General features: G+C 30.2%; 1 protein-coding gene across 17 annotated transcripts in view; it reads right to left on the minus strand.

Annotated features, from left to right (window-relative positions):
• Positions 1-6,179: 6,179 nt before the first annotated feature.
• cac (calcium voltage-gated channel subunit cacophony) overlaps positions 6,180-26,001 on the minus strand; it is a 277,952-nt gene continuing 258,130 nt past the window's right edge. For 12 of the 17 annotated variants that reach the window (XM_089223696.1, XM_089223701.1, XM_089223697.1 and 9 more), the window contains 6 exons: positions 24,627-24,656; positions 22,528-22,646; positions 21,990-21,999; positions 19,417-19,556; positions 18,410-18,567; positions 6,180-13,205 (listed from right to left, as the gene is read on the minus strand). In XM_089223696.1, the coding sequence (XP_089079822.1) occupies positions 12,301-13,205; positions 18,410-18,567; positions 19,417-19,556; positions 21,990-21,999; positions 22,528-22,646; positions 24,627-24,656 (1,362 nt within the window). In that variant the 3' untranslated portion in view covers positions 6,180-12,300. Of the gene's footprint in view, positions 13,206-18,409; positions 18,568-19,416; positions 19,557-21,370; positions 21,428-21,989; positions 22,000-22,527; positions 22,647-24,626; positions 24,657-26,001 lie in introns of all 17 variants that reach the window. The other 5 variants (XM_089223711.1, XM_089223698.1, XM_089223702.1 and 2 more) reach the window with 5 other exon arrangements.

The following is a 26,001-nucleotide window of genomic DNA, read 5'->3' on the forward strand; positions in this document are numbered from 1 at the left end:
ATATATTATTATATTAAATATTTGGATATTATTTATCATTACGATTATTAAAAGAATTATTTATTATATTTGATTTTTATTTATGTATTTAAACGTGTTTTTTTCTTTATTACAATAATTAGTTACTGGCAAAATTATAAAATATAGTTTTATTACTTATATTGGGTTATGTATTTATATATTTGTAGTAATGATATGCTGATATACTGATAAATATCTTTTTACAGTATAAGCAATTAATAACCATATTTAAATTTATGAAAATGTAAATATATATTGTAGGTTAAATCTTTTATACCAGATAGTTGAATATGCCTTTATACGTTTATACTCAATAAAATAATAATAATTACTATAATATGGATTATATCACATACGCAATATAAAAAATACTTTAAAAACCAATAAAATATGCACTGAAATATGCAATAAAAAGTTAAAAAATATCCTAAAAATTATGATTTAATCCATGTATAACCCGACGGAACAATGACTGGTTCAGGAGAAAAACATGCACGTGGAGCTTTAGACTTAAAAGAACTGCAATACGACAAATCGCGGGCTGAGAATGAAAAGGTTCTATGTCAGAATATCAAATTGTTCAGCTTAGCGATTTTTAACTTTGATACCCAATATCTTTTTTTCTGTTCATTTTATGAATACCACTATAATTTTAATAAATAAATTAATACATTTACTGTCAGATACATTGTGAGTATTAAGTATTGGACATCCGTACATTTTATAAAAACTAAAAAACTGGGAAAAAAGTGTATAAGAAGAAAAAAGTTCTCTGTATAGAACCTTTTCATTCTTCCAACTAAATGATATGTTATACATAGAACTTTTTTCTTTTTCTGTAGTGCTATACAATATTTTTCTTCTTGTCAGTGTTGCCGACACATGCAACATGAATAATTATAATAACATAATGTTCTTACATTATTTTAATGTTTAATCAAAAACAATAATTATTAACAATTTGAGCAAATAAATAAAACACATTAGGTATCACATCATCGTCTTGACAAAATATTAAAACAAAATAATAAACATAAATTGGCGGCAATTGAAATCGATAACAATATAGTAAATAGTTTTAAAATTCAAACTATAATAATATTATTAAATCTATAAATACCGGCTGGCTACTATTACAAAAATATTGTACGATATTATTGTAATTTTTGTTTTATCGTATCAACGACATCGTGTATTATTGATAGAACCTTTTAATACTAACCAACATTGAATAACATGACGATAGAACCTTTTCATACTTATGTAAACTTATCAGAATAACAAAGTTCTACCGAGCTACAGCTATAATCACGATTCTGTAATTTTTCAAGATATAGAACCTTTTCATTTTCTATATCTCACTAAGTACTAATTGTAAAAACATCATTTTTGAATCAAAAGATGCACAATTAAAAACTAAACAAATTAATGCAAAAAAACGATTTTTGAAAAAAAAGGACATAGAACCTTTTCATTCTCAGTCCGCGAAATGGAGCTTAAAAAGATTTTTTTTCTAATTTTAGATATAACTTTATTGACAGATTTATATTACACATTTCCCTATTTTATCTAACTTCTTCTGCTTGCGCCTTATGATTTACCATGTACCACGTAAAATAGACGATTTTCGGATGCACCGATTTCATCGTTTAAGGGGCGCTGATGCATCAGTAACCTAACCTAACCTAACGTTCATCAAATATAAATATACAGAAATAATTTATTATAAAACAAACGGCATCATTGGAGATCGCTATATAAAAATAAAAATAAATATATAAAAACATATTGCTCAAAACCCTGAAGTATGAAAAATTCCCTAACCTAACCTAACTTAACCTGACCTAACGTTTCGTTTCCGAGCTCTTATTAAAATACACGAAATTGATTTGTATCTTAATTTATTATAATTTCAAGTTTTTGGAAAAAAATATGCAAACTCTATTGTTATTGTATTGTCTAGAAACGATTATAACCTATAATAAATTGCATATTCAATAATGTATTGCCGTCTATGTTGCAAATAGATTTTTATAATATATGATGACTTTATATCGATAACTCTATTAGCTACAGTATGTGATAATAATAATAATTTAATTGTTAGTAATTAAGTAAAAACGAAACGTCGGGACTATATTTAGGGCTGTCTTGAATTTGTTTCACATTACGCACCGCATTTAAGAGTATATTGATGGGGGGAGGGGGAGGGGGTAAAACTGCGTTAGAAACATCAACATAAATACTTACCTGTGTGGTGCTGCAGCAAGCATTGTGGCTTGTTGAACGTCAAAATAATAATACACAAACGGAGTGTACAAGGATACGACCACGGATGGGAGATGGATCGGACCATAATGCCAAAAGATGAAAAGCAGGATGATGGCTTTCTTTTTCTTACCTATCTTTTTCTTCTTCTTCTTCTTCAAATTTTTTTCCTCCTTTTCGAATCGGTCTAATATCGCATTTGTATTCTTTTCCTCTCCTCTTTTCCTATTAAGCAGCTATTTAAATCACCTTTAATACACATGACGTGTCTTACCTTATATCGACTCCATTGGCTGCTGCAGTTTCTTGGCGAAAATTCAATTGGTAACGTCTATTATTCTTAGGTATTTGTGTCAGAGTTTTCCTACGAATAGTGCGGTTATATATACATTAAAAACACACGGTAAAACGTGCTATTTACCGTTTTTAATTAATTTCCTAAAGACCTGCTGCAGTTTAATGTTTTTTGTTTGGTTATGATGTACAGTAGAAAAGTGAATGTGTACTTAAACAAGATTTATCATCAAAAACTGTTTTAAATCCCATTTATTTGTCTCGATTATCCTGCTCAAAAAAAAACCGAGTTGGACTCGCGCACCGAGGGTTTCGTAAAAACCTGTAGAATATAAGTAAAAGTTCACCCATCACACGACAATCGAGTCATAGTTATGGTATATTAAATTTTTATTGCAAAATGAAATTTATAACATCAAAATATGGAAAGCTGGAGGATCATAAATACGCGTTCATGAGGAAAAGAATTAGAAGTTTAAAATTATTTGGAAAAAAAAAATATGTGATCTAACTAAAAATTTAAGGTTTTCGGAATTTTTCTGTTATATGTGCGATAAAACATTGCTTCATGCCGAATTTCGAGATTCTAAATCGACTTGAAGTACCCTATAGGTTTTGATTCCCTCGCAAGTAGTCGCGGGTTTGAAAATATGCGGCTTAAATTGTTATTATTTCTTTCGATTGCGTTGACATAAAACTTTGATTTTGTTACAGTTTAAAGGTATTATAGACTTAAGTATTTAATATGAATTTTAATTTAATACCTCAGCGCGTTCATGAGATAAGGAGTAGTAACTTTGAAATTTTCAAAAATGTCAAAAATATTTTTCAAAAATACTTTTTTTTTTATATGATGAAACTAAAAATTTACGGTTTTCGTAATTTTTTCTATATCTGTACTATATGACGTGACTTCGTACTAAATTTCAAGATTCTAAGTTCACGGGAAGTACCCTGTAGGTTTTGATTCCCGTGCGAATTTCGAAAATGTGCGGCCTAAATGGCTGTATCTTTTGATTACGTTGGCTTAGAAGGTTGATTTTTCTACAGCTTCCAGGGACAGTAGACCTGAGTATCATATAGAAATTTCAGTTTGATACCTCCACGCGTTGCTGAGAAAAACGGTCTTGACAGACGGACGGACGGACAACAAAGTGATCCTATCAGGGTTCCGTTTTTTTCTTTTGAGGTACGGAACCCTAAAAAACGATAATATTACGATTACGATGCCATTATATATAATAATAACAATACTAGCATATTACTTATTATATTTTAATTGTGTATAGATTGTAAATTTCCTTTAATTTATAAATATTTAAAAAAAAAAACACATTATATCCATTATTGAAATTACATAATATTAGAAACGTACTACCCGCCATGACCCCCCCCCCCCCCCTCTTAATCTCGACTCTATGTGTTGTATTGAATTTGAGAAGAGTACACAATATATACGTATTATAACAATCAAAAAGGAAAATCTCAGTCATATTCATATTCCCATTGTCTATGTATTTCATTCTTGCAGTTGTTTGGAACAATGACAAACCTACAGTGCCTTGTCACGCCAATATAGGTATAACAACATACAGGTACTCCCCGATGTGCAAGTTGTGTTATCGCCACTGGACGCCGTTTTCAAATCATAATATTTTAACAATAATAATATAATATTAGGTTTTTGGTACGATTTGCGATCATATTATTTTATTGACAAAAGTTAAAACACAATTTTTTGAATATATATTATACTATCCACCATTTTATTGAAAACATTTTTTTTTCATAAAATTTAGCTTACATTTTTGACAAAATATTCGTTTCAATAACATAGCTGCGCAGACTGCTAAGACTGTTTCCGTGACCAAATATCTAGGGTCATTGTTCTGCTATTATTCAATAACGAGCAACATTTAGGGAATTTCCAGTCTCATCTTTAAAAAGCTGCCCGCGAGATCTATGAGTGTTCGATCCGTTCCAGGGATTGAAAAAAACCGAATTTTTTTTCGATTTCGATTTCTGTTTCGGATGGTATTTATTTTTCCGATTTCGATTTTAAACTGTTTAAAATCGGTATCCAATATCGGATTCAGACCCTGGTTACTGGTTAGTTCTAAATGTTTATCAGTGTTAGTAAAATTTAACGCTGGTACCATTCTCGTGCAGGTACACACGCATATGCACATTATTGTCAACAACTCGACAGCAAAATAATGAAATTAACTGTTCAAATTTCACGTCGACTTACCTATGTTGATTCGACAAAATTGAAGTAAGTGAAAGTTGTCCGATTTTGATTCTGAAAAATGTTTATATATCGTTCGTATAAAACTTTCGGTTTTTAATTTTGATTATGTATTGAAAACTTCATATTTTCAAGTTTTCAATTACAGTTAAGTCCAATAACAAAATATTTTACTTTTACACATTGTTTGGTATGACGGTCTATACACGGTTTTCTACAGAGAATATATTTTTTTTTTTTTTAGAATAAAAATCGGACAAAGGAAACTAACTTGAATTTTGCCAAAACTAAAGGTATATTTTCGATTTAAAATTGACTGCGCAATAGCGACGATGTCCCACAATCGTATTACCAACAATTTGGTAAACAAACTATTAGGAGTTATAAAAAATAGTTTTGTATGACGCGTAGAAATATTTGAATGTGGGGCAGACCGATAAACCAAATTATTTATTTTTTTCTTCTAAACATCCCGTGACTTTTTTGAACTCTTTTTTTACCGAACACACTACGTAGGTATATAGGTATATATATAGGGTGTTTCACGATGATTTGATATGGAATAACTTTTGTTGTGTTGAATATTTAAACTTTTTGTTTCTACATAACTTATAGACACTTGCACCACTATATTTTTAGTGAATTTTTTAATTTTTAATACTGAAAATAAAAAACTTAAAAATTTATAAAATATTTTTTTGGATAAACTCAAAATAGCCTATTTGTGAATCTGGTTATTAGATTAATTTTGATGGTAAAATTATTTATCTAAGTCAAGCAGTTTATTTTTCAGAATTTTCTTTAAATTCAATATTTTTTTAGTTAAATTAATTTGGAACGTAATGGCTTTTTCTAATAATATGATTTTTGAGAATTGGCTGACTTTTTTATCAAATCTTTATGTTACACCCTACCTCCTTATATATATGTGTATTACAGATGTACGATCTGCAAAAATGTTCTCCAAAGTTTGAAAATGTCCAATATATTTGCAGATATAGGCACTCGTGTAAAAATCGTAAAAAAAAAAAATGAAGAAAACAATCGTTTTTTTCTAAAATTTATCATTTTCTTTTCTTTTTTTTTATATATATTTTTTCTTTATTATAACACAAATAAAAACAGATAAATTTTAATAGTAATAAAAAATAATAAATACAATGATAATAATAATAATAATAATAATATAATTATACATATAATAATATTAATATATTATATTGTATATATGTATATTATATAATTATAAAGGTATTACATATTAATATGATGCACATAAGTTCGTAAATATGCATAAATAAATGTATGTCACAATTAACTCGTCTATAGAAGTCGACATAAGTTTCGTAAAAAAAAAAAAAAAACAATATAATATGTATAAATAAACAATTTTAAACGTTATACCGTCTAAGCATATTTCTGTGGTGAAGGGGGGTGGCGGGAGGGAGGATAAATAAAAATGACAGAAATTAAATGTACATAAACTATATAATTATAGTCCAATAATGCGTACACGGAATGATGTAGTAGTATATAATATAATATTATTATAATTATTATTTAAAAACGACGTATGAAAAAAAAAAATGAATTTTTTTTTGGTATTCATAAATTTTTATTTTTTTTAGTATTTTTTTTTTTTTTTTTATAAGATAAAATCTACGCGCGTCTTGTTTTTACAGCATAGAAAAACGGATTGTCGAAAAAGTAACAACAACAAATATTATTTAACAAAAAAATTCGACAATTCATTTTAAATATATCTAAAAAAAAATAGTTTGTTCTAAAAGGAAATCCCTAAAACAATTAGGTAATAATATATGAATCACATTGGAAAAAAAATAGTAATATACCCGTTCCACCTCCGTTTTTATACAGTTTTTTTTTAATTTTTTTTTAGTATAATGATAACACTATTTTTTTAAATATAGGTACTTAAAATTAAATTTTATACATTTTTTTTTTTTTAAATTTTTTTCAACTTTTATTTTGTAACAAAAAAAGGAAATTACAACCGGAAACTTACGGTTAGTAATAAGGCAACTTTGATTACAATATTATTAATAATTTACATTATAATTTAGTGTTCGCAGGTATTGTATATTGAATTTTTTCTTCTTATAATATGTAGGTACCTATATTATTATATATATATTTTTTAATGGCCAAAGACAAAGTGTTGTTATACATATAGACAAGCACGGAAGGGACATCAGCAAGCGTAAATAAAGATATATATATATATAGATGTATATAGATAGAGAGATGGTTAAAGACGTATCATTTATATTTTGTATACATATATTACTAGGTAGGTATACATTATATGTAAAGGATAATAATAAAAAAAAATTTTTTCTTTCGATGGGAAAACAAATTGGATTTCCGAAAATTGGAAAATATCATATCAGACGGAATTGAATACACCACTTATTTTTTTCAAAATTATTATTAAGATATATTATACACAGGTTTGTCGTTTTATCACAGATTTTTTATTTTTCAATAACGCTTCTAAATGCGTTATGCTCAGATGATGTAAGTATATTAGTATGTTAAAATTGCGTTTAATGAGAGTAATAATAGTAATAATAATAATTATATTATAATTTATTATATTTTCATAACATAACAAAAACAAAAAAAATCTTGCGAGAATTGTCAGTTGAAAACACAATAATATTATGTTGAATGATAAAATTTAACGATAAAAATCACCTAAAAATATGAATTCACGACGATCCGTTTATAATAATAATAATAATATCATTAGTATTACAATCAAAATTTATATTGGCAGTTTGAAAACATAAACACGTCGGTGGTGAGACGACGGCAAATAATTAAAATGAAAATTAACATTATATTTTATGGTCCCGTGTGAAATAAAATGTATTATCAACTAGAAAAATTATCCTAGAACTTGATATAATATTGATTTTTTTTTTTTTTTTAAATCGTATTTATTAAAAACAAAAAAATAAACGAATTAAATTAACAATCAAACAAAATCTATACTATGTACAAAGTCATCATTTTATTCACAAATACAGAGATAAAATATAAAGATATAGACGATAAATAGATATTATAGATAGTTAGAGAGAGAGAGAGAGAGAGATATAGAGAAAAGATAAAGACAGGACGATGAGAGAGTGTGAGTGAGAAAGATGTACGCGGGACAACTTATGTATATAATGTTATTCTATCAATCATTATATTATTATGTCTATTTCATTTAAAATTATTTACGTGTATAATATCATATACTCGGTCTGCAGGCACGCACTTGGATCGAAATCGGATACGATTGTTTTTTGAAAATACGAGTCAAGAGTTCTAATTCGATTTATCGGTTTTCAAACACACACACACACTCGCGTTTTAGTCATCACGTCGTAGTGGTGTTTCAGATGCGTCTCCGCACTTTGACCTTCGGGCGAACATATACATACAGACAGAGCTTGATTTACGATTCATCATTATATTGCATTAATAATTTCATACGAGGGGCGGTCCCTAATTACTCGAAATCTAAGCTAGGTGCCTACACGCCAACCATGATATTGTTATACACCTATTATAACTATGGGTAACAAGGACAAAAAGGAGAAACAAATAATTCGTGAGAAATTCAAATGTCACCACAACTACGGTATTAATATGATGAATATCGTTGTCACTTTAATATCGTGTTCTCTGAATGTCTGCCAAGCCTTGTACAAAGCTCACGGGGTGTAAATGTTTGCGAAGCCGTCAACAAAGACAATAATAATTATAATAGGTGTTATGTCGACGTATTATTAATATATCGCGATACGATTAATATGTATTATTTTTTTTTATTTTCCGAAATAAAACCGTTTTATTCAGACGGGTATATACCTACGTATGTCATATCATAATTATGTCGGTGGTTTTGCTCGAATCACGCCCTGTACATAATATTATGTATATGCCGTAGTTTAATATACCTTATAATATGTGGCGTGAGGTGTGTGTGTGGAAGTCATGGTAAACTAAACTGCACAGACGAGGAGAGGAAACAAACAAACTTAATAGTTGAAAATAATATAGTAGAAACAGTGTTATTTATATACGATGAATATATTATCACGAGTACGTCATATTATGGTTTATAAAACCTACGTTTCCGAAACCGCACGAGATGAAACGATTGACAAAAAACAATAATATAAATGAAACGAAACAATATCATATTATTGTATACAAAAGAGAAACGCGAAATGTACAAACAGAACATATTATAATATGATAATAGTATAATTTACAACACGGTTGCCTACACGATCGCACGCAACTTTACAAGTCGCATAATATTGTATAATATAATAATAATAATAATAATAATAATGATAAAATATCATAATAGAGTAGATCATACTGAAAATAACATCGTATAATAAACGCTCCAAGAGTAGGTTCGAAACGAAAAAACCACAAAACACAATATGCTGATTAAATTATTAAACGGTGATCAAACATCATACACGCTCACAAATTAATACAATAGGTCGCGGTAATTAGAGAGAAATCCACAACGATTGTGAAAAACCTGCAGCGTCTACGAAAGCGTTTTCAGATGATGATCATAATATAATATAATGGGTACCTACTATATATATATAATATATTGTAATTATATACTATTATTATTATTATTGTTATTATCAATGAAAAACGGGGGAAAACGATGACGCGCTCGTTGCCGAGACAATCGCTTTTTGTACTTTTAGGCAAAGCGAAATTCGGATTGAGATGATGAAACGCATCCACACAACTGCCGACGAAATCCGACGACTCGAACACAATGGTTCGGAAAACTCGACCCGAAATCGTAAATTTCGATTATCGTGAGTCTGTGACGACGTGTTTGCTCAACGATGAATATAATATATATTATATGAACGTATTATTATAGAGTCGTACGACGACATTACAGTGCTGGAGGTTTAAACGAATAATACGATATTAGGTTCGTTTTTCGCTTTGTCCGAGAAAGTGTTTTTTTTTTTTTACTTTCGACTAGTTACCGTCATTTTCAATACGATTCCGAAAACAATGTCGCGCGGACATCCCCTCGCCGTCATAATAATAACATAAAAACAGATGCTGCGGAAGAAGACGCGCGTGTCGTGTTCGTTTCGAATTTCCGGGAAATTAACAATTTAATACACGGGTTGTATTAAGTTGGTACGCCTGAATGTACCGAAAATTATAATCGACATAAAATTATGTTTTAATGTTTGTACACAACGAACATTTGACTATTAATATTATGTAACGAAATCATTACGCTGGCAATACTACGTTTGCACACGATAAAATATTGTGTTTTATTTAGCTGCAGAATATGACGAATTTTTCAAAATTAAAAAAATGTTTAGTCTGATGATTTGACGAAGTTATTATTACGTATGTAGGTAACGCATCATGTCTATCATCGTATTACAAAAGCTATATAATATCGTGACGAGAATAAAATGTTATGAAATTAATACGATCACAGACGATAAGGAGACGCAAAAAATAGTTCGGGTGCCCTTTGGTTGCGCAGTTTTGAGAAGAAAAAAAAACAATTATAGCGTCATTGAATTTTATTGCCGAAAAAAGTCGCCATTTGCAGTCGTATACTCGGAGTTTTAATTCAAATCGTAAATATTGGACAAAAAAAAAAAATAATTAATAATAAAAATAAAAATCGAGAGTAAATCTTAGCGTTGCAACAATGCAACTATGACATTCTTATCATTATTTTAGTACTTACATTGAGCGTATAATATATATATGTATTATAAATAATATCTATATCGGCGTGAGAACCACGAAACGTATACTGTACGTACTTTAGGTTAGGTTGAGTTAGGTTACAGAATCGATATCGAGAATTGTGGTGTGGGAGGGGGCTTGGCTGAAAAATATGCAATCGATTTATTTCGAAATAGTACGTATCGTCATCACTCATATTATAACGGTGTGTAGAAAAATTATGGTTTGGAAAACAAACATTTAAAACGATAAACATAGAGTAATTATCTAATATTAAATACGGATGTAAATATATCATATTATTTATTTCAAATTATATTAAGTATAATGCGTTTCAGAATCGTTTACGTATTACGTGTCCTGCGGCGAAATAAGCAATAACAATAATATTACACTTGATAATAAAAAACAATTAGTTTTTATTAAAGTGGATTTTCGGTTGTGATGGGGGGGGGGGGGTAGTTATTTACAACGATTGTTATGATGTAGTTTATTAAACTTTAAATAGGTAATTCGAGTCAACAGATCTATATTAATAATCATATAATATATTTCGATATTGTTGTGTGTGTGTGTGTGTGTGTGTAATATATGATTGTAATGAGTAGAGCAATAAAATAATTTTACGATATAATAGAACGAGACACGACACCATGATGTTGATAATAATAATAATAATAATAATGATAATAATAAATAAGAGACGCTTGTAATGTGTAGGTGAACACGACGACGGTGAATTTTATTATATTGTGATGGGTGGCATTCGTGTGGGTGAAAGGGTTGTTGTACGGTTGAAGGGACGACTGAGTGAACAGAAGGGAATGTCCGGCCATATAAAAAAAACGTACGAATATTATAACATAAACGTATATTATGTACCTACACACGAACATATTATTATAATAATAATATGTTACGATTTGAACATGTACGGAAATAACTGCGCGACGATTGTAATACAATTATTATTATTGTTCTGTGAGTAAAAATACCTTCACGAGATATAAAACAAAACGAAACAAAAAAAACAACACTGCGGAAATACAATATTATTATTTATCCACTAAATATAATATTATAATGTAATATACCATATTATCGAGCTCTCAACAAAATGTTTCAACGTACACCGTCGAGATGAGACGTACGTTAAAAAATCAATAATATACTTAAAAAAATTAAAACGAAAAAACGACGAGAATAATACGCGCAAAACAACGAGCCGTGTGTTTTTCATTTTTTTTTTTTTTTTTTTTTTTTTTTTAAGTTCGGAAATAGTTATTAATTATAATAATAATAATAATTAGGTAATAGTTATAATTATAATAATAATAATAATATATGTTAATATTTATAAATTTGGGCGGTGGCAGCGGCGGCTACTGCTGCTGCTTGTTCAGCGGCGACGGCGACAGCGGCGGAACAGAACGTGAGGAGTAGTCCGACAGCGACGACAAAGAGGACGAGGACGACGAGCAGGACGACGCGACAGCGATCAGCGACAGTCGAGGCGATCGTGGCGCCGACGACCGAAACGATCTGACGAGCGTTGTCCGCCGTTGTCGCGACCGTCGTTGGCGGCTGCTGCAGCTTAGTCTATTGTCGTCGTCGTCGTCGCTGCTGCTGCTGCTGTTGCTGCAATGGCGGCGGCGACGGCCACTACCAGACAGTAAGGGTTAGCACCAGTCGTCCTCGTCCGAATCGCTGTGCCGGCTGCTCACACGGCCACCGCTGCTTCCGCCGCCGCTCTTTTGCCGCCTGATGGCGGACACCGATGACGACGACGACGGCTGCTGCTGCTTAGACGACGACGACGCGTACCCGTTGCGCACCGGCGACGGCAGCAGCCGGCCGCTGCGGCCGATCGACATGGCTTGCTCGAAGCTGAGCGGTGGCATTGCCGTCATGGCCATACTCTGTCGGGCAACGGCCGCGGCTGTAGACGTGGACGACGCGGCCGCGGGCGGCGGTTTGGGCAGCGCCGCGGGTTGGCCGCGCGTCGGCGACGCGTTCAGCTTCGGGAAATTTATCGAGGCCGAGTGGTGCGGCGGCCGGAGCTGCAGCGACGACGGCTTGTTGGGCGTGGGCGGCAACCGGCGCCTGTTGCAACCGGCCACTGCCAGCACGGGGTAACTGCTGTTGACCAGCACGGACGGTGGCGGCATCGTCATGACCGCCGATGCCGCGGCCGCCCCGGTCATCATGGCCGACATGGAGGTCGCGTGGCCGCCGCCGCCACCCAATAACGACTGCGGCCCGTGGTGAGACACGGACGACGAAGACGACGGCGGCGGTGCCGATTGCTGGTGCTGTCTCGACGATGTCAGCCCGGCGGCGGCGGACGACGAAACCGATGTGCCGCCACCGCCGCCTCCTCCACCGTGATGCTGCTGATGGTGCTGCTGCTGGTGCTGCTGCTGGTGATGGTGCTGCTGCTGGTGCCGGCCACTGCCGTTCGTCGACACCGGCGATGGGGAACGCGACCGCTGGTCCAGGCTGGTGGTGCCGTAGTACGTGCGGCCGCTCTCCGACCTATCCGGGCTGGGTGACCGGACCGGACTCGTGGACGCCGACCAAGAACCTGCGGGACAGACGTGAACACGCGCACGACCACGTTTCATCGTTATATTAATATTATGGTTTTAACCGTTATACCTATCATGTACACACATGGTATACTTTATTATTATGATTATTTATGCCATCGCAATAAATGTACTTTAACATAATGCTCTAATATATTATAATATTATTTACGCATTGCATAGCAGTAGGTATATTATGATAATAATATATCGATGGCTCGTGGCACTCTTACACAAGTATTTACGTTCATATCGAATATTATGTGTTATTATTCAAAAATACATAAATACGCTCTAAAAATCGAGTGAAGAGTGATCGTTGTTTATAAAACTTGAATGGGTAGTTTTTGTTGTTGTAATAATTTAAATGTTTTAAACTGATGATACATAAATCCATTCATACATTTGCCCCCTCTCCCTCAGTCCACATCTAAATCATTATTCTTAGTATTTTTTCGACTATAGTGACAGCTGCATTCCGCCAATTAGAAATGCCTCAAGTAATAACATCGCAGTACTTTTTACAGACAACGGACATACTGACCGGTGTAAGCCTTTCATGAGTTAAGAGGATGCTTATCGTCCTCGTACGTATTGTCTCCGCTTTTCAAATGTATAAGACACGGAGAATTATGCTCAGTGGAACCGATTTTGGTCGTTACGCAGCTTAAAGTACACTCGACCCCTTCTCCTCAGTCTCCTATCAAAATAGACCTATACTTTATACCCTGTCAAAGCAGTACCGTCCTCGTAATCTCTCCTAACTATATTGAAAATGTTTTTATTAAATCCCTTCAAACTTAGTCGATGTTAATGTTTTGAATACTAAGAATTTTAAATTATTAATAATATTGAAGTTGAAAAAATTAATGAAAAAAATATGAAGAAGACATCGTTATGGCGAGTAAATTTTATGAAAGATTAAATCATATTATGTTTTCAAAAATTTTTATCGGATAAATAGGTTAGGAATTAATAATATATGCTTGAAAAAAGATTGAAGCTTTTGACCAAAAGACAAAAAAAACGAAATAGTTAATATTAATTTGTTTAATTCGTTTTTACACGTGCGGGAGCGGGAGCGCTCCGATATTTAACACATTTACACTACTTGCATTAGTATTTGCCTATATCGAACTCCTTGAAAATTGTCGTGGTCGAATTGAATATTAGATTGAATATTATAATATAAGATGTGATCAAACCCAAAGACAAAAAATATCGTATTTGGTCGCTGTCGCTGCTCGATTTTAACAATATATTAATTATTAAGTGAATTATATAATTATATATAAATATATGTATACAAATACAAAATATTAAAACATAAAAACGCTTAAAACTCGATTATACATTAAAACTTCCTAAAAAACCGACGAGAGATATCTTTAGACGACATAATATTATTATTATGTTGTCACCTCTAAGTTTTATCACAGCGGTCTATAAAGTATTTGCATATTAAAGATAACAACACAAAATCAGTTCTTCTCAATGCAAATTTGCCATGTCGCATGCGCTTGTGTGAGGCCGCGGAGACAACACATCACGTGCGTTCCTAAGCTATATATGTGAATACGTATAGGTATATGTTAAAAGACAAAAACTGCAATTATTATTATTTTTTGCCTATACTATATAGGTATTATGTAAACGATAAAACGGAGAGTTTTCGATAAATCTCAGTCGAATGGCAAAGGAGTGTAATACCTATTATATTATTTATAATTGTTATTATTGATTGGTTATTTGATATGAATATAATTATGCGCATAATATTTTTATGCATTCACACCTATATTTTCTGTATCCAAGAATCGTCGCACGTTTTATTGTTGTACATAAAGTAATAATAATATTGCCAATCGTTTGATTCCGAGAGTTCGTGTATAATAATATTATTATACAATTCACACGAATTGAATGTATAATATGATGATATATCGATTTCTCACTATATAGGTCAAAGGGATCAGGAAATCGTATGAGATGCATTTATAATAATTAAAATCGTATTATAGCATTTGATTGAAGGCACGGACTGCACAATAAATTGCAGCATTATTATATACCCGTATTTTAATATCGGTTAAAAAAAACCAATATTATTAATGAACACAAAACAGCAGTCGAAATAACGTACCTATATAACATTATAATAGGTACCAATACGGTTAAATGTTATAAGCTGTCAATAATCAGATAATATCAGCATTTTATGTCATACTAAACGACAAAAGTTTGGGATGCTGGGAAAAACCCCAGAAAATAGTTATAGAACAATAATTTATGATACTTATTCTAAAAAAAAAAATTATAATATTATGTGAAAAAAAATGTTAAAATGTAAAAAAAAAAAAACGAATTACCTATGAAACCGATTCAGTAATTTTATCAATAAAACACTGGTAAAAAATAGTGTATTATTAAGATTATTCCTTTAGCGACTTAATACGGACTGCGAGTCATCTGTATACTCGTCGTATATTTAAAGATTCCGATATCACCACAGAGTAAACTGCAGCGAAACAATGGCTATTATATTTCAGCGGAAAGCTTTCGTTTCAAAACGTATATAATACATAGGTATAGTTACATTAATCGCATTCATATGACCAATTTACTCAAAAACCAAATAAAATCCATAAACTATTACAAGGCATATAAACGCTTAATAATTGTACTATTTTCGCTGTAAGGCATGCTCACCCCTATTTTTATTTTTATTTTTCAATAATGCAGTTACTCGACGACGTATGGTTTTTAGCGTTTTTAAATATGATATACTTATAGTTGATATACCTAATAAGTATACTTAAAGAACGTACTGAAGAGATACAAACTTTTGGTTTTCAAATGAGAATCTCAGTTTTCTCATTATTTAGTGGATAATGTTTTTAGCGTATCAAAATTCTAACGAGTAGTGATTGGGTTATTTATTCATATTCAATTTTTTTTATTAAGGATTTTAGGTCTAAAATAATGGGTTTGGAAGAAATAGGGGCTATGGCGATTTAAAAATGTTAAGTGTAATTAATATTAATTTATTGACGTTTACAATTTGTAAAAATATTCAGTCTTATAATAAATACTAGTATTTTCATTATTTTATTACCTTTTTTTTTTATTTTAAGGACTATTTTCCTTACTATATATACTATATAGGTCCTGTTCTAATAACTGAAGAAACTGCTTTATTGAATTTTTAATGAGGCGTACAACAACATTTCAAAAACAATTTCCAACTAAATAATTTCCAGATAAAATGGAGATTCTCATTCTAAACATAGAAGACTGTATTGTCACAGAACACTTACTTAAGTACCGTCCGAACAGTTTTTGAGAATTTCAAAGTGTGGTCTCAATGTATAGTTAAAAATTCTGGAAATCTATATTCAAATAAATTCATCGAGAAAAGTAAGAAAATGGAGGTGAGCATTTTTGGTGATCAGCATGTTATAAATATTGAGTATTGTATGCGTCGAAACATAAATTGTATACACATGTTTTAATGAGTGTAATAATAATTGACCAATGATTATAAAACTACTCTTTGAATTTTTTATTAGTATGTAAATGTTTTTTTTATTATTTCTGTTGTGGTATAATAATAATATATAGTATAATATACTGTATACAGCTCATGCGGGCGGATGATTAAATAAAATGTACACAAAAAATAATTTAAATCTATTATACCTACTGTATTAAAAAAAAATAATAGCATAATAAATAATATAATATACCTAATATACTTGTATTATGTCAATAATAATATATGTATTATAGTTGGAAATTATTAATTAATAATGAGATGATATAGGTAAATATAGCAAGATTAGTCAAACAATATTAAATTATCAAAATCATCTCACAGTTGTATTACAATATTGCTGATAATAATATTTCGTAATGTGCAGTATAATATATTATACGCATATGTGATATGTACACATTTGATAGAAATGCCGTTAAAAATCTGAACGCAATACGAAATTCAAGTAAAACAAAAATAACAATATTATGTAATCATCGTACAAGTTTATATAATATGTACTAGGCATATGTATATCGATTCGCAAGTAATAATAAAATGATATAATAATGATAAAGAAATAAAATACGTGCAATAATAATATTGTACCGTTATCCTTATGTCTGACTTCGAGTACCTCGACCTAACAAAAAAAAAACCACCGATGGTTTACTATCGAATATGTCACATCATCATCATCATCATATAATATACGTTTGATCGTCACAATTCCGATATTGATATGCGTCGGTCAAACGCACAAATTATAAACATCACATCGTTGATCCACAATTAGTATATTTTAATAATTTTCACAAAATTACTAGCGACAACAGTGACTTGTCTTCTTGTTCAAGTGATAAAGGAAAATTTTTCAAAAAAATTCAGAGACTTCGTATTATTTTTAATCTAGTCTTGCATACTATGTTTTGTATTCATATTTTATTGGAATAATAATAAAACTATAATTTTAGGCAATCATATTATCATAATGGCTATTCGTAAATAAATATGTATTTATAGTACTTAGTTTATAAAATAAAATCAAATATAAAAATTATTAATTTGCTATGCATTTGTAATCGAGATTAGTGGTTTCCGTCAGAACGAGAGATTATTAGAATTAATTTAAATATATTTAATTAATTTTCAGTAATATTTTAAAGATTCCTAGCCCTTGTTATAACGATATATACACTGCATGTACGGGCGGTAAAGATACGTTATTGTACCTATATTATGCAGCGTAATATCGAATATTATATGTGTGCGGTAACAGAGTAGGTACGGTATAATATATTATGTCGTCGATCGACATTAAATTACAAATATCAAACCTACACATGGACAGAGGATCATATTATATAAAAGTATAAAACCACAAGAGACTATATATTATAATACTACTGATTTATTTAAGGCGATGGTCACAACTTCGATAGAGGGTTGGTTGTGGGCAGATTCGACGTTTTTCTGTCGAAAAATGGGTGCCTACACGCAATAATATAATCATCGTACTACGATGTACATCGCCCATATTGTATATAGTGATACATTTTTATTATAATAATACGGCGTGATAAACCGTGTGAATCGCATTATAGTTATGGGTATACCTGTTCGATTGCAATATTATGTTGGTTTAGGTAAAAATCGCGCATTTACCTCTAGGATGACGACGATGGTCCAGCTGTTTGACGATTTCGACGACGTTGGACACAGTGTCACTGAAGCCGATCTCGTGCGGATGATGACTGTGGTGATGGTAGTGGTGAGATTGTTGATGATATCTCCTGATTGGCGACGGGGTATGACGCTCTCTACTGTGTCCAACACGTACGGCAACAACACATAACACAATATAATAATATAGTAATCGTGTTAAAACGGTTTAATAAACAAAATCAGGGAGACCCCGTCCTCCACTCGTCGTACATTCACCTACTCGTCATCCTAATCGACACACGCTTTATTTCTTTATTATTATTATTTTTTTAATTCTGAGATCCACACGCTATATGTGGATATAATAATGTATACATATGATATTGTTCCCACTTATCTGAGCAGAATAATACACACATTTCGAAACCATTTTTCTTTTTTTTTACGTCAAATACCTCGAATCAATGTATCGTAATACCTATATATTATTAGTAAAAAAAAAGAATTGATCGTTGGCGGATACGCTTTATGAATAATTATCTGGTGCAGTATACTTATTACTTATATTATAATAGTAGATATATGATCCACGACCAAACAACCTTTAGACGTCATTTATGAAGAAAAAAACGCGTTTTCAATAATTAATTATTGTTTGGTTAAAGTTAAAAATTTGCGGCGATTAAACGAAATAATATCATTCCTCCCATCCCCTGGGCCTCACGCCCGCAAGTATTGTGTCACAACGGACCACGGTGGTAAAAGTCACGTCTAAAAGTGGGTTTCCACCATGCACGTTCGCGTAAATCCTTTGCCGTGATAGGTTGGTCCGGGTAAGGTTACCACACGATTAACCTGCACGTTACCGTGTTGTTGGACATATAGCTGAACATTGTACGACTGTACGGTATACGCGTATAATGGAAACCCGCCCTTATAATGCGCACAACAATTTTATCGTAGCAGTAGTGGTATAATATGATGGTTGTCGGTGGTTGACCGCTTACCGTATGCTCGGCGATCGCGATCTCTGTTGTCTGTAACCGGGATGTAAGTGCATACCCTGGTGCTGGGGCTGTTGTCCGTCGGAGTTGGAGTCTTCGGACGGCCTCCGCGATGAAATCACCACGTCGGTCAGCTCCATCACCTGTAAATCGTCCATGACCTAGTGTATAAATATACTGTTTCCGCGTGTATGTAAGACGTTTGCCGACGTTAATACGCACAATATACGTATAATATTATATAATATTGTATATTGTTTTATGACGTATTAGTGGCGGTTAAGTTAATATTTATAATATCATAATATGATAATGTTTGTTTTATTTACACGTATTATATTATAATATAATAATAATGTAATAATGGGAATGCTGTTGAAAAATCAAAACAAACAATAATAGTATAACATTAATGATAATAATACAAAATATTAAAAATAGTCAAAAAAATGGATAAAACCTAACGAAATGAAAACCTGGTGTATATTATGAAAGGAACTTATATATAACAACATTTAAGTTTCCAGGAAGAGAGGAAAAATTAGAAAAAAAAAACATTTATTTTCTCGATTTAAGCAGGAAATAAATATTTAATAACAATATATCATGTATATTGTATAATAAAATTACACACACGGCAGTGCTTTGCCGGTAGTATTTATTGAACGGGTAATATTATGTAAGGGACGAGTCCTGCTTAAAAAAAAAAAAAAATGATAATAATAACAACTATCCCGGTAGGGAATAACAATATTATCGGGATTTTCGGGATTTTGTTTTTTGAACGAAAAGAAAACTACGGTAAACACTCATAAAAAAGAAAAAAAAAACAGTAAACGAAAACAAAAAATTAAACAAGTATCATAGGGTAGTGCGGTTAAATTGTTCCTACGCATGTTGTTGTATAGATTCAAATTTCGTGAGGGGATTGAAAAATAAAAATAAAACAAAAACCGCGGGAGTAATTTAAAATTATTTCACCAACTGACCACAGTTCTATATAAAGATATATGAATAATATGTATAATGTTAATAATGAAAAAGTGGATAAGATTTTGAAAAGTGCATGCAAATTTTGCGCCACATGCATCGTGCAAAATTAAAGTCTATAAATATTATAAATATAATAATAGTTAGAAATACATTATATACCTAAATATAACATAATAATAATTATTAAACATATTAATTAATTGTATACATCTATCCTGGAATAATATTATGTAACAACAGACAAATAGTGTCCGTCCAACACTAAACAATAATATTTAGTACATACGACAGAATATAACAATATAACAATACCTAATAATAATATAATATTACCTTAATGGCATACCTACCTAAATTAAATATATATATATGTATGTATGCTAAATAATAATAGTGATATCCTTACCAAGTCAACAAATAATAATGATAATAATAGTAATAATAATAATAATAATAATAATAATAATAATAATAATAATAATAGTAATAATAATAATGATAATAGTAAATAAATCGTTCTAAATCATCTAAACTCTCTATAAATATTTAACATGTCGTTTTTGTTTCAACGAAGGGTCGTGAAGTGAGCGTATAATATTATATATGCATATATATACATATATTATACACACACATATAAATGTATGATATGCTATATATAGTATATACATGTATACACATATATACTTAAGAGAGAGTTCCATCAAGTGACTAGAGTCTATGCAACCACACAAAAAAGGTCTAAATATACTGTATTATCGAAATTCATATAGTTTCCGAAAAAAAAGTCGAAATTCAAGAGTTCTACGTATATAAACGAAATACAAAAATATAACAACATATAAAATTTAACTTTATATTATTGTAAAGATTATAATATATGTATAAATCAACCAAGGAGTAAAAAAACACAACGTATCTATATCCGGGGGAGTTAATAAAATCTCAAACCGTCAAAATATACCTTTTCTAAAATATCGCCACGTCTCCTCCTCAAACGTTTGGATTGCGTTATATACCGCTGAAAATACACAAACACAGAGCCGTTTTACACACAGATTGTAGTCACTTGACACAATTAAACATTTTGGCACTTGTGGAATCAATATCATCAGTGAACTATATATATATATATATATATATATTATATATATTTAATATTATATTATTATCATGTTGTAAGTATATAGTGCGTAGGTATATCATATTATTATGTTATATTTTTAAATTATAAACATACCTACGTTATTGGACCGTAGAAATAATAATTTAAGTTTTTTTTTACCAGATTTCGATTTATATAATAGTAAGATAAGTACCTTTACGCATGTATAGGTGTGAATAATAAATACTAAATTATATAGGTATACTATAAAAAAATATACCGAACGTATTAGTATTACTTAGTAATAATAATCGTCTACAGTCATTAAAAAAATCGTCTTACAAGTCTCGTCGTTGTGCTTTCTAGCCTTAAAATAAATATATATATATATAAAGAAATAAACGGGAAAGGGTGAATCTCTATGGGTCGGGTTGACGTATTCATGAGTAAATATATTACTTGGTCATACGGTCATCACCTTTTTAGACCTGAAACAAATAAAACCATCCGTCACCGGTATAATATTAGACAGCTAAGTTTAAAACGTCACCTGAGTCGGTGAGTAAATTACGACATACTACTACAATAACGACTACCAACACATCACACGACACTATGAAACATTCTATTCGCCACATCAATACCTATTTATTATATTGTAATCGTAAAATTTTGTTTAACTCAACAAATCATCATTTGTTTTCGTTTAATATATGTTAACAGAAAATTCAAAACATTTTACGCACTTAACACGTCTTATATATAATACCTAATTCATCGATTGTTATTGTTTTTACAATTAACGACGATTGAAATTCACGAGATTATGATAATTATGCCAACAGATATTATAATATCGTAACATTTACTCCGCGATTGTTATAGAAACATTTAAATAACGTTTGATCGCATATAAAATATAATCATCGTGATCAGATATTGGAATTTAGGTCATGATTTTCTAATGTCATAGGTATTGCTAACGAACGCGAAATGTGTCTTTGAATATTTATTACCGGCTCCTGGAGTTGTTCCTGGTCAGCAAACAGCTGTTTTCGTCCTCGTCCTGTCCGCGTTCCGCGTTCCAATTTGTTGCACCGGCAGCCTCCATCAGGCACGTGAAGAATGATGAGTGCTGTTTGAAATTTTTACACAATAATGTTTTATAGAAAAAAGATAGCATAAAGATAAAATAATTAACTAGAAATGGAAAAAAACAATAAAAAATTAGCAAAAAATTACATATAGTAGCTTGTTAGAAGTGCAACAGTGTGCAACTATAGTTTTGTATAGCCTAACCACCACCACCTCCCTAAAAAAAGAAGCTTTATATGTATGATTTTTTTTATACGAAGACGTTGTACGAAGCTTTATCATCAAGCGGGTGTATGTATAAGCTTAAAAAACAGAAATAATAATTATTTTACATTTTATTTTCAAATCTCACGATTTATTGTTTTCTTTCTTTCTTTCTTTTTTTATATATATAAAATATAGTATGATATTAATTTTCTTAGTTGTATATTGTTGTCATTTAAATAAAAGGAAAAATAAATATAAATAACAAACCATTGCATTCTAATATACATATTATATTCTAACTACACATTCACAATATGTAATAATATACAGTATAATAGTAATAATAATAGTATCACATATAATATTCTAAATCCGTGCAAATACTGTGGGATTACTTTCTAAGAATGCGGGTACGCAAAAACACAATGCAAAAAGTCTAAGTCAATAACTAATTTAGTATTTCGTAAGAAGTGTTTATAAGTATATATTAATAAAAAAAAGTATACAAAATAAAATATGCGATAATATAAAGAAATATTATGATGAAGTATGCTATGCTAATAGACATATAATAATATTATTGAGTGGATATGAAATAAATAAATAAATAAATAAATATATATATATATATATATATATATATATATATAAATGAATGAATAAAATAATGTTAATGTAATTCGCTCTAAGGTATATATATATATATATATACTGATCTGTTGAGAGACCCGTGCTTATACATGACTGTAATTATATAGTTAGTTAAAAATGAATCTATTAAAATATAATTTAAAAAAAAAAAAAATAATGAAAAATTAGATACAAATAGTATATATGATAATATAAAATGTTTAGCGCTATGTAAAAGAATCTAATATAGCCAGCTGAACTGTGGTCTAATAGACGAACAAAAATATGTTTATATGACGTGTACACGCACGTTACCTATAGTCTAGAATAATTAATATGGTTAATATACATAAATATATGTATATATCGATAAAAAAGGGTGTTATAGTAATAAAATACATGTTTCAGGTAACTCGGGTTTTAATTTGTAATGTGCTTTTAAAAGACAGGGGATTGAACGAATAATAAGTCGAAAAAAAAACAAAAATAATAATAAAACAAAAAATAAAAAATAAAAAATAAACAAACAAAACAAATAAAAATTATGGAAACATAATAAATGAAAGTTAACTATAAATCGTGATTGAACTAAAATGAAAAACATCGACCTTTCGATAACAATAATATGCTATTATAATAATATATTATGTTAATCACGTCAAAACACAAGTTGAAACGTTGCGACATTAAGTTTATTTTAATTTATTTACAGGGGTGTATACGGACTACAGAGATAGATATTGAACACGGTGATTTTTTTTAAACTCTGTCTGTGTGGAATTATATCAATGATTTTAAATTTTAAATATTTTGCTGACTAAAACGTTTATAAAATATATTAATAACATTTCCAATATCGTTTTATTTCGTTATACAGCGAAATGTATAGCTTTGTTATGCCGTTGTAAGAAGTTTAGCAACGTTTCATCTTAGCGTCTGAATATTATGATATGAATAATGAAAATGAGAGTTGAACCACACTTAAAAATAGCTGTACAGTGAAAAATTAAATTTAAAATGAATAGGTAATAATTTAATAAATATAAATACAAAAACATAAAAAAAAATTAAAAAAACAAAACGATAGTATGAAAAAAAAAATATGAAACTAATGATTAAAAATAATAATAATAATAATAAATTTATATATAAAAATAATTGAATAAACTCAAATAAATACTACCGGCTCTGGGGAACTATGTTCTGCAATGTCCTGAAAGCAAACACATAAATATAAACTGTCTCTATGTCGACTGTTCTCAATTTCCATTTACTAGGTAATTTCGTTCACCCTTTTTCCATGCTCTAAAAAAATATTATGTGTTCTACGAATATTCTAAGCCTAAAAACATCAACAGTGTTCCACGATTTTATGCCTAAAAACAATTTCACCTAACCTTCAATATTCTTCACACATTGACAAATTATTATTTTGTGCACATACTACACTAATCAATGACATTATATTATATATACCTACTTCACTGACTATAATCACCTATCTACTAAAAAAAAACTTTATTATATATCAAATATATTGTAATATATTATGTTTAAAGCTATAAAAAAAAATTAATAAAAAATAATAAAAATGAAAACGATAAACCAACAACACTTTTATTTGTGTTATAATATTTCAACTAAACCTGTACTATTACGTTGATATTATAATATAAACATCAATCAGTTCTGTTTATTATATATATTATTATAAACGTATAAATTTCAAGGATTTTTTTTTTAGAAAAGTTATAGGGGTCTTACAACACAAAACAAAAAACAAAACAATAATTTAAACAAAAACATATCGTCAAACATGTGTAAACGTGTAAAAGCAAAACGTGTATTTTATTTCGTGTGTTCATAAAGCTCAATGTTGTAAATTTTTGCAAAAACAAATTTAGTGTCTTCGTTGTACACCCAAAGTACGAAAACAATTTTGTGGTGGTTTTCTTGTTTTTTTAATAATATTGTTATTGCTATTATTTTGTATAAGTATATTAATTATAGTTTAAAATATGTATAATAATCTTCAAATTTTCTCGTACCTTGTAAATTATAATTATTTATAATGCGGAAATAGAACTATAACGAAAATCATTCACTCGCACACAACATTGATTTTTGAACCATTATTAAAATAATAACAAATAAACCAAAACAACAAAATAACAGAACAGAACATAACAATCCGAAATTAAATAACTGTGCATGCGCTGTACACCAACCAATAATAATAATTGTTTCACCAAAACACATCAATGGAAAACATTGTAACGGGTCCAAGGAAAATAAACACGCATCGATATAATAACAGTTCACAACACAAATAATATAGGTAACATAATATATGACAATTCGTAAAAAATAAAAAATAAAATCAGGGATAACAACACTCAAACAATAAACAAAAAACACAACCGACTTCAACGCAGGTACATTAAATTATGTATATATAAATATATATTATTTTTATTTTTAGGGTTTTTTTTCGTAAAATTTACTAACATTTTTATCGTGTGATTTCCTCACGGGCTGTGATAATACATATATAATGT

Source organism: Diuraphis noxia, unplaced genomic scaffold (assembly GCF_037042655.1).
Source record: "Diuraphis noxia isolate RWA-SAM2 unplaced genomic scaffold, SU_Dnox_SAM2 contig0003, whole genome shotgun sequence".
Lineage (NCBI taxonomy): Eukaryota > Metazoa > Arthropoda > Insecta > Hemiptera > Aphididae > Diuraphis > Diuraphis noxia.